Raw genomic sequence first — 15,295 nt, forward strand, 5'->3', positions numbered from 1 at the left:
CTCAAAACTTGTGGCATCAGTGGCTTTGTGTTGCATTAAAGAACTGCACATTTTCGAGTGGCCTTTTATTGTGACCAGTTCAAGGCCCATCTGTGCAATAATCAAGGTCTTTAATCAGCATCTTGATATCCCTCACCTGCCAGGTGGATGGATTATTTTAGCAAAGGTGAGGTGCTCACTAATACACATTTTAACATATTTGTGAGCAAAATTTGAGAGAAAGAAATCTGAGATCTTTGACTTTCATTTGTGGAAAATAACCATGTTGCAGTTATATCTTTGTCGAGAGTACCTCAGATATGAGTCAGTCTTAGCTGTCAATGTAAAACCCAAAATATGTACATCTGTACATCATTGTGATGAGAACTACCTAAACTGACAGAAACCATCATTGAGAAAATTGTATTTGACGTGTACTTTGATTTTTTAGGTTGGTTTATCTCTCATCTGTTGGAGGCGGTGGAATCGACCTATATTGCAGCCAGTCACCAGGTGGCGATAAAGAGGCTTTGGCTTCACTTCATCTTTATATTTAGTCTATGATGTTAGAATTACACTGAGTGAATATTATAATTATTTATGGTTTATTTTTAATACAAAGCAAATGCATATAAAAAAGTTAATTTAAAGATCATTTTAAAGTGACAGATATGGAGTCATTATACAATCATTATTATTATTATTTAGATTTGTGAACTTGGTTTAAATTGAATGTATTTGTACATACAAGTGAATTTGACCTGTGTGGGATCAATAAAGTTGAATCTTATCTTTTCTTATCTTATTTTTGAACTCTTTAAAATACTATAGGGGCCTGACACACAAGAGGTTAAAAAGGAATTGTTAGTCATGCACTCCCAAATAAAAACAACAGCCTCGTTACCTCTAAATAGTTCTCTCTTTATATAGTTTTCAGTGTAATTACATTGTCATTCACAATCTCAGCAAGAGGAAAATGACTGAAAACCAAACACTGAACGGTGACTGAACGAGGTGTCCCTGAAGGCACCACGGTCCAACAGCTGCCTGGCAGTTTGCGCATGCGCGTGTGGAGATGAGAGCTCGAGCAGATGGTAGAAAGGTGAAGGAGACAGAGACAGAGACAGAGACACATGACGAGGACAATTCAGTCTGAGCTCAGCCTCCGAGCATCGGCAACGTCTAGCAGCTGTTTGAACCTGTGTCAGCTCCGGTGAAGCGTCGGACACTTTTCTTAAACGCTCAAACAAACGCAGCGGCTCGATCATATTTTTCTTTACATTCACTTTGTATTTGTGCGCAGCTTGTTTGAACTTTTTCTGTTGACGGAAAACTTCCTAATGTTGTCATCGCTTGCGGACCTGCTCACGTGCGGACAGGGAGTCTTTTAATCACAGGAATGGGATTTACCGGCACGAGAGACGCGTGGTGGGACTGTGCGTCTGTCCCCGTTGGAAACTCAAGCTCCTGAAGCTGCTCGTGAACGCGTCTGTTTATCTTGTTGTGTGTGTGTGTGTGTCTGTGTGTGTGTGTGTTTGTGTCATTGTTCATGATGGAGTCTGTTGGCAACTTTGAGTTCAGCAGGAAAGACCTGATTGGCCACGGTGCCTTCGCTGTTGTGTTCAAGGGAAGACACAAAGAGGTAACTTTCGTATCCCAGCTCCCAGGATCTGTGTGTTATTGATGCATCTGGTTGTGAATGAAACAACTTTATTTCAGAGACGGGACTGGGAGGTGGCTGTGAAGTGTATCAACAAGAAGAACTTGGCCAAATCAAAGTCTCTTCTTGATAAAGAAATCAAGATATTAAAGGTAATAACTCTTTCTGATGCTTCCATACATCCTGTGTCAGGCTCTCTGTGCTCACTTTTTGCTCAAATGTTATTTTCCCACCTCATCCAGGAGCTCAAACATGAAAATATCGTCAGTCTGCTTGACTATCAGGTGAGAATCTCTCCTCTCAACACACACACAGATCAGACATGTCTGCTGTAACTACGTAGGAATACACACATTATATAGGTTTCATCATGCTGTGCAGATATGGCTGTTGGCTTCAACCGCAGCTGTAGTGTTAAATTGAAGTTGTCTCCATTCTTAGTGTATTGGTTTATCCTAGATTTAAAATAATTATAATGATTAATCTCTGAAATGTGTTTTACTCTTATCCCCTTTGATCATAAACTTTAAAACAAGTCACACGTCACTCAGGTCGTTAACCATTTGTGTGGTGAGTTGGTTTTCCTCTCACCTTACTGTCACCTGCCAGACAGTCAGACGTGGGATTACCTTTTCTGACAGATGGCAGGGTGTAGCCGGTTAAACAATGGCTTTTAGAACAGAGGCCGGTCTCCCAGCAGACACTAACAACACAACAAGGATTATAAATACAATCAGAGATGGTGCTTATTCATGTGGTATCTACACAACCTGTGCTTTCTGTTATCTGTTACCATGGTAATAGTGCTATAGTGGTAAACGTTCAATAGGTTTCACTCCGACACTCTTACTAGCTTCAATTTGGTGACGATGCCGATACTAATGTTCGGAAGGAAAAAAAATCCCCATACCGATGCAGCGGCCAATATTTAAAAAATTTGCAATGATTCCTAAAAAGTTGTGTAATTGCAGCTTTTTTACAGACATTATACAGGTTATATTGAAACATAAACTTAACAATAAATAACTAATGAAAAGAAAACAAATATATAAAACTTAAATTAAGAAAATAATAATTTTTGTATAAAATGTAAACACAAATTCACATCATAAACCTATATTGATATATCTGTGAAAGGCTCATATCAGGCCATACTATCTGCTAGTCTATATATCGGTCAGACTCTATGCCAAAGGCAAATAGGATTCGACTTGCTCCCCCACTTTCCTTACACGTCAGGTGGGGCTGACACCCTAAACTTTTCACACCCCCAACCCATCTGTCTCACTGCTCTGTCAATATTTCCAATGGTTACATGCAAGGTGCCAAAATAGGGAGGGCTCCTGTGGGGGCTCACAGGCCCAAGAGTCGGACAAGGATCCTGTTGGGGTAACATTTCAGTCACCTCAGTTAGCTGCAGTCAGGGAGGGAGGGGGCCCCCAGAATTTCTAGAAGCTCTGCTGGTGACAGGCCAACTCAGAGTTTACTCAGTTTAAGCAATGACCTGATGTACCTCACTGTGTAATGTTGGGGCACTGCTGCGAAGACATTGATTTATCATTGGAAATAAGTCATGTATCTATTATTGTCATTAATAATAAGTCATTTAAAGTTTTTTGTCCTTGAGTGTATGTCAGTTACTGCTACGCTGAGCATTTCTTTTTTATGTTGTCAACAGGAAATGGGAGGATGTGTGTATCTTGTCATGGAGGTGAGCTGCATTAGATCTGGTGATGGATGGTGTAAATCACATTAACTATTAAAGGGACAGGGGCAAAGCTTCTATAAAGACGTTTCTTCTCTGTCTTTTCAGTACTGCAATGGAGGGGACCTGGCTGAGTACCTTCACTGTAAGTTTGCTACGTCACATAGACCTTATTATAGTCCACATCTCCCCACAGTTAAAACTTTCCATTCCACCTGTGGTCCAAGCATAAAGGGGGGCACTGACAACACTCCTCAGTGTTGCAACAGAGCTGCTAGTAGTAAACACATTTGGAGCAGCTTACTGTACTAGCTGGTCAGTGTGGCTTTTAAGAGGCTTGGCGAAGTATATGAATAATACGATTTTGCCAGTACAATGAAAGAATTCAGGTTTGAGTTTGCAACAAGTCAGATCACTAATACTCAGACGTACTTGACCCAGATAAAGTTAAACCCCTCGTCTTGACCTGGAATCAAGTTTGCTCTGTTTTTCCTACTGATTATGAAGTAATGTTGCCTTTTTTTTGTGTACTGTTTGAATTCTCAGATGGTTCTTTTCTCACTGGACTGCCCCACTTAAAAAAACATTGCCTCAAGTTTCAAATGCTGTTTTAATATATGATGACGTAGGTGAAGGTGTGGGATTTATTTCTTTCAGGCTAAATATACCTCGTGGTGTAGGTGATTCTATTCAAATGCTGATGGTGAGGGTCTGCTGCCATCATGCTAGCATCTCTTATTTTGTAGCTTGGCTCATTCTGTGCCACTGCTAAGAAGGCACATCCAGTTATTTGCAGCACATCACTCAGTCACACTTGGCAAGGTCCACAGAGCACCCAAATTACCTCACCCATCTGTCACTCACTTATCCCATGTGCTCCGGTGGAAAAACACTGCTGCCACAAACACTGGGTGTATGAGGGAGGAGAGGGTCACCAGCATGTCAGACAGCGTAGACATTTATTTCCAAATGAAGCCTCATCATAAACAAAATTCTCTTCCAAGAAGCATGACCCAGTGACGGCGATGTGACGACATCTCCACCTCAGCTCACTTACTCTTTCATAGAATTGGCTGTGTCTCACATTGAGAACGTCTACAGCAATCTCTTTTTAAGACATTTACTCACACTACTCAGAGAATCAGGGTGACACAAATAAAGTGAGAGTGTGAGAACAAATCAATTAAATCTTGTTTTTAAAATCAAAGGCTGCAACTAGCAAACCTTTTCATTATTATGAAATGAAATAATATTCATAATCAATTTCTGAATTCATTATTTGGTCCATAAATGATTTTGATATTCATTATTAATTGTCCCAAAGACCAAATTGACATACTCAAAATGGTTGTTTTATATTGTTAAATAAAAAAATATGTAGTTTAATACTTAGTTAAAAATGTAAACAAATTCACAACTGAGATGCAAAAATGTGCAAATATTTGGCATTTGTGCTTAAAACAATCAATCCTTTGTACATCATAAATAATTGGTTCACCTTCATCAATAGTAATAAACTGCCAACTTGCCTGCTACAAAACCAGTATAACTTAATTGGATTTTTATTGTTGGTCAGAAAAATGGATAATTCAACACTAAAAGCACTTTGTTTACATTTAGCTGTGGTAACTTTTGATGAGCATATGTCATTATTTGTGTATTCTAATGATAACTATATAATAATTTATTTAGTGAGATAAGAGCAATAATATCTTTTTTTATTGATATGATCGGAGGTGGCAATATGATAAACCTTCCATATACCGCCATGCTGAGTAGTCGTATGTATTTCATCCCTCTGATCCACAGCCAAGGGCACGTTGAGTGAGGACACCATCCGCGTGTTCCTGCAGCAGATCGCTCAGGCCATGAATACCCTGCAGAGCAAAGGGATCCTCCACAGAGACCTCAAGCCCCAGAACATCTTACTCTGCCACCCAGAGGGCCGCAGGTCCAGCTCCATCAACATTAAGATAGGTAAAGACATCACAGCACTCACCAATGCACAAATGCACAGATACGCTACATTCCAACCCTCAACTCATGTCTCTCACCCTCCAGCTGACTTTGGGTTTGCACGTCACCTCCAGACGAACACTATGGCAGCCACGCTGTGTGGCTCCCCCATGTACATGGTGCGTATTAAAGCTCTCGCACTCTGCTTTCCTTTGCCAACACAGTGTTAGGTCACCATGTCTCTTACCTGTGAGCTGTTTGTTTTTCTGGACCCAGGCTCCTGAGGTCATCATGTCCCAGAACTACGATGCCAAAGCTGATTTGTGGAGCATAGGTACCATTGTGTTCCAATGTCTGACTGGAAAGGCACCATTTCATGTGAGTGGCACTTAAAAACAATACATGCAGCAGCAATCTTTCAAAGTGTTTATGTAAATATGTGTTTTCTGCAGCTCCTCAGATAATTACTAATGCTCATTTAGTTGTTTTGCTTTAGTTGTTAGAGAGGGCAGACTCATTATTGTGAAGACAACACTTGACATGATACATCCCTTTCAAAAACAGATAAACAACTTAATCCTCAGCCATTCATAAACCACCTGCCTGCTGGATGACTCTCTCCGTCATATCCAGTGTTGTTCATTGGAAAGTGTTGGAACAGCTTGACTACTTGTTATTTACAGACTTGGGCATGCGGAAATGGCTGTGAGCCATTTCACTGAACGCAGAGTACATATTGTTTCACAATACTGGGTATTAGTTTCTGCTATTCACGTGGCTGCTTAGATGAAACTGTTGAACTGTTATTTTCAGATTGTCTGAGCCATGATTTATGCAACGTTTTTTTTTTTTTTTACAGTGAAATTCCTTGTATTTCCATGTTTTCCCAAAAGATTTTGTTGTTTACCATTTGTACCTTAAAGTTATTTATGGAAGAGTTTCCTTGAATACGTTTCCCTGAGAATGACAGGGAAGATTGAATTCTATTTCTGCCAGGCGGGTCATTGAGTTGAGATAAGTCCAAGGGTCACAGTGAGGTTACAGATGATGATGGTGTGTACTTAGCTGGCTTTCACTGGCATCTCCCAGCATTCCACTTTGTTCCGAATGGGATCATCAAACACCCACATGTTATTTCTGCTCAGATCCTGTACACTTGCATGACTAGTTTTTTTTAATATTTGTAATGATGCAGGCAAGTAGATAGACAAACATTTCACTTTCATTTATTTATGGATTCAAATGCCTGTTTGTAAGGGTGCTTTCATTTGCGTATGTTAAACTCATCTTTTGTGTGTGTGTGTGTGTGTGTGTGTTTGTGTGTGTGTTTGTGTGTGTAGGCAAGCACACCACAGGAGCTCCGTCTCTTTTACGAAACCAACAGGACCTTGTTACCTGGGTGAGTGCACCCACCAACACACAACATATACAATGTACAAACACTTCTGATGCCAATATAAACATATCATTGAGAATGATTCTAAAGATGTTATCAAAACAAATTTAAATAAAAAAAATTGATTACTCTTAAAATTTATTATAAACTATAGGATAGCACACACCTCTACTAAGGCCCAACAACCCCCTTGTGAAACTACATTTCAATTCATGATTTGATTTTTATTTGGATCTGCACCACATTTCACAAACACTTAAATAGCAGTCCCCTAAACATGCTTGAATTTTTTTAATCAAGATCCATGAATTATTATAATCTTGCAAAATGTCCTATCTGGCAATGTTAAAAAATAGTGGATCCACCCTCTGATCCAGATCCACACCAAAATGTTATGGGTTCTTAACTGGCCCATATCGCATCCTTCTACCAAGTCTCAAGTCAATCTGTGTAGTAGTTTTCGCGTAATCCTACAACTGACAGAAAAACCAAGGCAGGCGAAAACAGAACCTCCATGTAAAATATAAATATAGATGCACATCTTTTCTACATTGTTTATTCTGTAAAAATAAAAGTTTTCATTTTGGCAAACATTAAAACAGTAATGATGTTCACATGCACATGGATAGTTTACAAAGCTCAAGCTCATACACACTCACATCCATGCACACTCATAGCTAGCATAGAATAAATCCATACCATTGCTAAAGATAGTCTCAGTTTGAGAGGCAGTGATACAGACACCAAACATGTCCAATCTGAATGTAGTGTCCCATCTATGTATATGAGGTGTTGTCCATTTGTAATGTGAGCTGCCACTCTTGTGATATTAATACAAGTTGCTCTACAATCAGTTAACTCGATTATTTATAGTCATTTTCAACACTGGAGCTCTGATGTTTATAAGCTGAACATGGAAAGTGTTCAAAGAGATTCATGGATTGTTTGTCACTGTTTTCCTGGTGCACTTTATCAGCCTGTTCATGGCTCGTAGCCATGCTTATCTTCTGCAGTGATAAAGCTGGCTGATAAGTTGGACCCTGCCTGTGTGAGCAGACATGGTTTGTTGTTTTCCTGTCGTTCTATATATAACCTGCTCTGAGCTGCCAGTTCGTGGCTTGCTCGGCTATCATTTTCCACATGACCCACATAGCTCAACTCACACACAGGCACACACACTCACCGTCTGTGCCGACTCGGAGTGTCATGATGCCCTGAGGTTTTGCAATGAAACCATAAATTAAATTGAAAATTCACATTTTTATAGCTCACTCTGTGCTTCTGAAAAACCACTGACCTAAATATCATTTCTTTTAAAACCAGATGTATCCGCGACAAAATCACAAAAACACACTGAAGCAGCAAGTTGAAAATATCAGTATCCAGGCAACACATACTGTGCGTTACACTGTGTAAAGACTCATACATCTTGGACTTCTTCAGTGTTTTGATTATTCCAGTATTTATTTTAATAACAGTGTTATTTATCTAAATGGGAAACCTTTGTATTTTCCCAGCATCCCAAAGGAGACTTCTCGTCACCTAAGACACCTCCTGTTGGGGCTCTTGAAGAGGAACCACAAAGAGCGGATCAGCTTTGGTAAGTCCCTGCCTTCTCAAACTTAGAACCCTGTTTCATAATTTGATTTTAAAAGCTTCTTTTACATATACATCTGCTTTACATGTGCAGATGAGTTTTTCCACCATCCTTTCCTGGAGACGAGCTCCTCCTCAAAGAAATGTACGTACTATTTTCTTCTTTATTTAAATATCTATCTATGTATAAACATAGGTGCTATAACCAGTCTCCTAACACAACAACATATTTTGACAGGTTCACCTGCTCCCATGTTCTCCTACCCCATCTCAGGCCTGGGTAGTTCTTCAAGCAGCTCCTCAACATCCCAAATGGCCTCACCTCAAGTACATACTGCTTTCTCTTGTGGACTGATAGAACAAAACCATCTTGGTTAAAGATGTGAATTTCTTAGAGTTTAACCTGATAAAACATTCCTTTATTTTATGTGCTCTTAGCATTCCGATGGAGAGATCCACCAAATCAAGCCTAAAGCGAGGTTCTCCCCCACACAAAACACAGCTGGCTTCCCCCTGCCGAAAGAAACAGCCAGTCAGGACAGTCAGACCACGTCGTCATACACAGAGGACTACGTCCTGGTGCCTGACCAGTTTCCCAGTACGTCCTCTTACCCTCACTGTATAGACACTTGTTTTTCTTATTATACCAATGTTTTCTTAATAACAATTTTTAAAAGCCTGACTTTCTTTTTCACCATTTTATAGGTGAGTACACATATGAACTGGATGTTGGCTTACCAGTCGGAAGTTGCCTTATATACAGTGGGTGAGTTGCACACAAACGACAAAGTAGACGAAATCTAAACTAATAAATAGAGGTGGCCGGGCAGCTTACCTATTCATATCAGAACCACTCAGCCCCCTAAACACATTCAAATATATATATGTGTTTATACTTCTATTTTCGTATTTAAAGCCTGTTCAGCACTTTAGTAAAATGCGGATGTTTTAAATGTGCTAAACTTGGACTTGACTTGACTTTTCACACAAGCCAAAACATAAATATCCCTAATGAATATATAAATAAATAAAGGTCCTAAAGTAGGACATTTGTCTTACGTCACCTTTAGGGGGGTGCATCAATATTTTGTCTGTGTCTCAGTGTCAGTCTTTTTAATGTAAACTGATATACATATAATTATGCCTGATATATCACACAGATTTACTAGAGCAAACATATTTTAACATCCTCTCCAGGAGCTCAGTCGGAGCCGAGCGAGTGCCCAGGCCTGCAGGAAAGATGCCTCTACACCCCCCCTCTAAGCTTGTTGGGTAAGAGTATCACTCAGTATATCTATTTAATGCTCTTTATGATCAATGGTGCTTTAATAACATGTGAATTTACTCTTAATAAATTCCACTACTATTTTGCACTCAGCTAGAAAACCACCAAAAACACTCCTAACGGCTCATTCCTCTGTGTCTGACCCCTTGGCTCTCTCTTTCATCCACACAGCAAGCCTGTTGAATTCGTTGACCGTTACTGCAGCGACTCTGTGCCCATTCCCGTCCCAACACAGATCCTAAACTACCAACGTATGGAGCAGAACCTGCAGCCTGTTGCCTTCCACGGCTCCAGCAGGCATGTACAGCCTCTCAGCTGCTTTACCTCTACACCTACTCTACCCGAGTGCCTGTCTGCTCCCCTTCTGCGCGCCTATGTCTAACTATACATCTCTTAACCTTCAGGGCCACACCGTGCTATGCAGGCAGCAGCGGTGAAAGCTCTGCACAGTGTGGAGGATGTAGAGCTGCAGGTCCAGGATCTGTCCTCAACTCCCCAAGGCTGGCAACTGGAGGAGCTCAACCACAACAGGGCTCGCCTCTAGGTAGGCATCTTTACCAGCTATTGTTTTACCGGTCTTGGGCTGGGCTTTTACAGACAAGTGAACAAGTTGATCTTTCCTAAACTGTGACGTCAATCAGCTGCTGACGTTATTAGCAATGAATCACCGTCGACCTAAATTACATCACATAATCGATTCAGAAGTTGTGTAACCCCTGGTCTCCTGAATGTTTATTTTATCGCAACTATCTTGGTCAGACGTCTGCAGCCCGACACACTCCATAGGGATTTAACAGTGGGGTTTCACTTGCTGCTGACTTCTTTGGTGTTAGCAAAAACTCCACCACCTGATTTATGTCTTGTTCATTTCATTCCCAAAGTAGTTTTGTTGGTATTTGATTTTCTATGTCTCCAAGTTCCCTCTGCCTGACTCATCTACTTTTATTTAGGCCTTTAGCCAAAAACCAGGGAACATGCCTAAGCTTGATTTATTCAGTGTTAGTGTTATTGTTTTTCAGAGGAGTGAATACTTTTTGGCCTAATTCATTGGTTATGCTATCAATTTCACCCATAACAATTTAATATCTCCAACCCTCTGTATTCTAGTGGGAACCACCCCAAAGAGCTCAGAGCCAACTCTCCCGCTCAGCACGAAGACTGGACAGTTCACTGGCTCACCTGGCACCTTTGGTCCCAAGGTCAGCTTCTAAAACATTGATATTATTATTATTTGTTTGTTGTTGTTGTTGTTATTATTATTACAGTATATATGTTTTATAACCTACACACGATCATGTCAGGCACATAAGTTTGCACAATTTTCTTTTCCCTTTCTTGAGAACCGCAAAACTGACTTGTGATTTAATCTTTATACTTTTTATAAGGGCTAAGAATAATAATAACTTTATTCATACAGTACCTTTAAATTTAAACAAGGTTTAAATGGACAAAGCAGACAGAATATTCAGGGGCTATGGCAAAAATGCATTCACATTGATAAAAAACATTTAATAGATCAAAGCAATAAGAGGAAAACATCACGTAAAGCAGTAACTACAAATAAAAAGAGCAGGAATGAAAAAAGATGACACTACATAAAAGCAAATACATACAAATAAAAAGCTTTTTCTGAAAAAATCACTTAACCATTCATGATTTTCATCAGCAGGTTCAGTCACGAATGCTAGATCGGATCAGGACGGTGCCAGACATGCAGTCATTTGACCCACCTGCTGCTCCTCAGACCAACCACAGCAGGAAATCTATCAAAAAAAACGATCCATTTAAAAGGTGAGGAGATTGTAATATCAATATAATATTATAAATATAACCATTACTGATATAAGATGGTATAAAAATATCCTGCAATAACATATGGCATAGAAGAGAATGGGAATTTGGCTGTGTAAATAATCCACATATAAGTGAGACCATCATGCCACCTGGCAACTAGAGATGTCACACATATACTGAATGGTGTCTGATCAATTATTAAATTCTCATGATGGTGTCTGTGGTTGTATCGGATGTCCAGAGCCCTGAGCACAGGCAGGCTGTCAGATCTGCTGCTGAAGGCGGCGTTTGGAGCTGAGGAGGGAAGTGACGAGAGCCTCAACAGTGAGAAAAGCATGGAAACTACAGGTACCAGTGCAAAGTAAACAAACAGAGACCAGCCCAGTTTCCTCTGCTAGTGTTTGTCTTTGTTCGTCAGTAAAAGATTAATACAACTAGTCTTGTAAATTCTGGAGTTTTTTGGTGAACAATTCCGTCAAGGTACTTTCTGCAATTCCCATGGTATTGCATGGCTGCAGTTTAACTGCACCACATTTTTTAGGGAGGTCTTGACCATTTGACTTTTAACTGTTAACTTTTTTTTTTGTTCCTACAGCTCCACCTACTGGTTGTAATAGAGGCTTTCAGTACTCAGACAGCCCACCTCTTGCAGTCTTCACTATCGGTTCTCCATGCAAAGGAAACACTCCTCCTGATACCATAGTGTCAAGGATACTCTCAGGTTGGTGCTGTTACTACCTGAATATTGACCAAATATTTAGGTGACTGATTGTGTTATAGGAGGTTTTTGAGAAGTCCATTAATTAAATACTTTACAGTTATGAGGCTGTAGTTTTATTAAATTTTTTTTCTTCTCTAGTTTATGTTCTTTTTGACCACTTGTGAAAATGATTAAGGTGTAATTGTCAAATTAAAAAGTCTAAAGCACAACACAAGCACTGGGTGACTTTGTTAAAATATACAGTAAACCACTTGGAGATTGGTCAGGTTTTTTTTACAAAAAGTTACTGTCTGCTCTTCTAAAGAAAATGTACAAAAAAAGGTAATTATCATAGTCTTAAAACGTGCAATCTGTTACTCATAATGATTTCAGTTGTTCAACTGTATTTGTCTTGAACGCAGGGTCTCCCAACTACATCAACTCAGCCTGGCTCAACAGTCGCCTTCTCCAGAGAGGAAGTCGTAGAAACAGTGAGAGTGAAGCGATGGACGCGACTCCACACAGCAGTCTGCTCTTTCACCCTCCAGAGCTTGCTGAAGATACGCTGATGGAGGTACAAAATAAACCATCTGATAATGCTGGCATTCATTTGCAGGTGATCATAAAATAGACAAATTCAGATTCTATACTAACACAGTTTGGTTCTTTTCACAGCAGGCTCACACTGATGCCCTCAGTGACCTGCGCTTCACCTTGGCTTTTGTCCACTGTGTCATGGAACTGGCTTCTTCTAAAGACCCAGGGCTGGATGTCATCAGCAGTCCTGATGTTTCCTTTCTGGAGCAGAGCCTGGTCACAGATCAGATCAGTCTTTTGAGCAAAGAATGGAGGTGAGAGCCATGAAGGTTTAAGCATTTACTCAACATGTATAGCATCTTGCTTCCTCTACAAGTCTTCAGGGAAATGACTTTCGTTTCTTGTGTGCATATTCCAGCTATGCCGAGCAGTTAGTATTGTACATGAAAGCTGAAGAGTTTCTGTCATCAGCACTGCACACAGCTAAAGAGAATATCAAACAGGGCAGACTCCTTCCCTCTGCTACAGTCAAACAAGGTGAGACCAATGATCATCAATCATCAATCCTTTTGTAGAGTATCTGTTTAACTCTCATAGTTTTTACTCACTCAAGAGGAACAAGCACTTTCAGATAAACTCAAAAATTCAAGGCATTTAAAAATGCGGAGAGAATTAAGAATTGTTTTACTTCGTGACCAGGGTGAGTTAATATTTGTTGAAATAATAAAGTGCCTTTGCATTCTCTATTTCCTTTGTACAGTGATCCGGAAGCTGAATGATTCCTATAAGAACTGTGTGACGTACTGCCGCTGCCTCAGTGGTCGCCTGCAGACTTTCTTGCTTGACAAACAGAAGCTCATGGACCGATTCAACGGCCTCACAGCGGAGAAGCTCATCTACAGCCACACTGTGCACATGGTGAGCTCACCTTACTGAAGTACATGTTGATGTTCACCCCAAATCAGATTATATCAAGTATACCTCATATTCAGTATGTATTTTTATCTGAGGTATAATGTGTGTGTTTCATTGCATTCAGGTGCAGTCTGCTGCTTTAGATGAGATGTTCCACTATGGCAATGCTTCAACCCAGCGCTACCAAAGAGCCCTTCTGCTGATGGAGGGTCTGTCCCGAATCATCACAGAACAAAAAGACATCGACAGCATAGATAAATGTATGCAGCACTATGACACACAAACCCATAGACAGTAGCCTAACATGCTCAAATCAGATTTGCCATTTCATCTCACCCATGTCTTGACAAAATTTTATTCTAATGCAAATTTTTCTTTACTCCTGTGTTGTTTGCAGGTAAACAGTGTATTGAGCGACGTCTTTCTGCTCTTCAGACTTAACCGTATGCACGAGCTCTTCACCTGCACTCACAGCTACTGGATTATCTTCCCTCATCCATTACCTGCGATGTAGATGAATCCTCCTGGACTGTCAGTACACACAAGCACTTTGATCTTTCTTAAGGGAATCGACCACTGGAGCATCTGCTCTCATCCCAACACCCAGCCTATGATCTTCACATAAATGCACAGAAAAGACTGGAGGTCTTGTTTTGTACACATTTGAGTATAAATTGTTTGTTTGAATACTTTGATAAGGTAATTTTTGTCAGTAGTTGATTTGTTAAATGCTGTACATTTATATATTTGTGTGTTGTTATGTGTTTTGCACATGGAAGTATCAGATGAAATAATAACTGATTTTATATTTGTTGTACTTGAAACATGGTGGTGCAGTGGTTAGCGCTGTCGCCTCACTACAAGTGAGGCTGGGTACTCCTGCTTCCTCCCACAATCCAAAAACATGCAAGTTGGATTAACGGAAGACTCTGAATTGCCCACCGATGTGAATCAGCAGGAAAGGATGTTTTTCTCTATATATCGGCCATGTGATAGACTAGTGACATGTGTAGGGTGAACCTGCCTTCGTCCAATGTCGGCTGGCATTGGCTCCAGTCACCGTGCAACCCTCTAAGGAGCAGTGTAGAAAAAGGATGGTCATACTTGAAACACAGATTGATTAGTCTTTTTTTGTATTTGAGGCATTTGTGTTATTTGTACAGCAGTAGTTCATCGGCAAATAGGAGTCACAATATTCTGGATGAGATGACCAAATATTGCCAATGTGTAGCAATTTGTAGTAAATCTGTGCTCGCTTTTTGTTAATTTTGTTTTACAGCTCAATAGTGGCTGTAAATCATACTTGTCTCACAGTCATACAGATGTACATCATAGATGCAATAGGTGAGATTTTTGTTATAACCGGATCAACAATGCTCAGACGATGATGTACATGTTCATTGTACATGGTACTTTAAAGTGACATTAACTGCATGCCACATCACTTTTGTTAAACTGCTGTTTGTGTGTATGTGTGCACATTTTTTTCTTTCAGTTGTGCTACTTCTGATTTTAGAAGTATAAGTTTTGATGTTAATTCTGAATTGATTTGTACTTGATTTCTGCCTGATACACTATATTGTTTATTACAATTACACACTCAATATTTTGTGAAAATATTGGTGTTAAAACTGAAATTTGTTAGAATTGATAAAATTGCCTTTTCTACTTTTATTTCATGACAGCCAGTCAAACTTGCCATAATGAGTTGTTAAATACTGTGCTGACAATAAATATTTATTGTTAAAAGCGATGGGGACATGTCTGTTTCA

General features: G+C 39.8%; 1 protein-coding gene across 3 annotated transcripts; it reads left to right on the forward strand.

Annotated features, from left to right (window-relative positions):
- The first annotated feature begins 1,092 nt into the window (after nucleotides 1–1,092).
- ulk1a (unc-51 like autophagy activating kinase 1a) lies at nucleotides 1,093–15,276 on the forward strand. Of its 3 annotated transcripts, none has more exons than XM_020093554.2 (27): nucleotides 1,093–1,621; nucleotides 1,699–1,791; nucleotides 1,882–1,923; nucleotides 3,318–3,350; nucleotides 3,453–3,489; nucleotides 5,154–5,321; nucleotides 5,406–5,479; nucleotides 5,577–5,678; nucleotides 6,641–6,699; nucleotides 8,214–8,296; nucleotides 8,387–8,437; nucleotides 8,531–8,619; nucleotides 8,731–8,890; nucleotides 8,998–9,058; nucleotides 9,490–9,564; nucleotides 9,749–9,874; nucleotides 9,982–10,121; nucleotides 10,685–10,776; nucleotides 11,244–11,368; nucleotides 11,613–11,719; nucleotides 11,967–12,092; nucleotides 12,494–12,645; nucleotides 12,747–12,922; nucleotides 13,027–13,145; nucleotides 13,369–13,526; nucleotides 13,648–13,783; nucleotides 13,921–15,276. In XM_020093554.2, the coding sequence occupies exons 1-27, from the start codon at nucleotides 1,529–1,531 to the stop codon at nucleotides 13,962–13,964; spliced, it is 2,721 nt and encodes a 906-aa protein (XP_019949113.1). In that variant the 5' UTR covers nucleotides 1,093–1,528; the 3' UTR covers nucleotides 13,965–15,276. The 3 variants fall into 3 exon arrangements, with proteins under 3 accessions (XP_019949113.1, XP_019949115.1, XP_019949114.1); XM_020093556.2 differs by having other exon boundaries at nucleotides 1,386–1,621; nucleotides 12,750–12,922; XM_020093555.2 differs by having other exon boundaries at nucleotides 1,386–1,621; nucleotides 11,247–11,368.
- The last annotated feature ends 19 nt before the right edge of the window (nucleotides 15,277–15,295 follow it).

This window comes from Paralichthys olivaceus, chromosome 4, assembly GCF_024713975.1.
Source record: "Paralichthys olivaceus isolate ysfri-2021 chromosome 4, ASM2471397v2, whole genome shotgun sequence".
NCBI classification, from domain to species: Eukaryota; Metazoa; Chordata; class Actinopteri; order Pleuronectiformes; family Paralichthyidae; genus Paralichthys; species Paralichthys olivaceus.

What these genes read in the sequence shown, in the direction of transcription:
- ulk1a (XM_020093554.2), top strand. Translation starts at nt 1,529, where the DNA reads ATGATGGAGTCTGTTGGCAACTTTGAGTTCAGCAGGAAAGACCTGATT. An exon ending in ACAACAGGGCTCGCCTCTAG is followed by an intron (nt 10,122 to 10,684) that starts GTAGGCATCTTT and finishes TCTGTATTCTAG; the next exon opens with TGGGAACCACCCCAAAGAGC. An exon ending in GAAAAGCATGGAAACTACAG is followed by an intron (nt 11,720 to 11,966) that starts GTACCAGTGCAA and finishes TTGTTCCTACAG; the next exon opens with CTCCACCTACTGGTTGTAAT.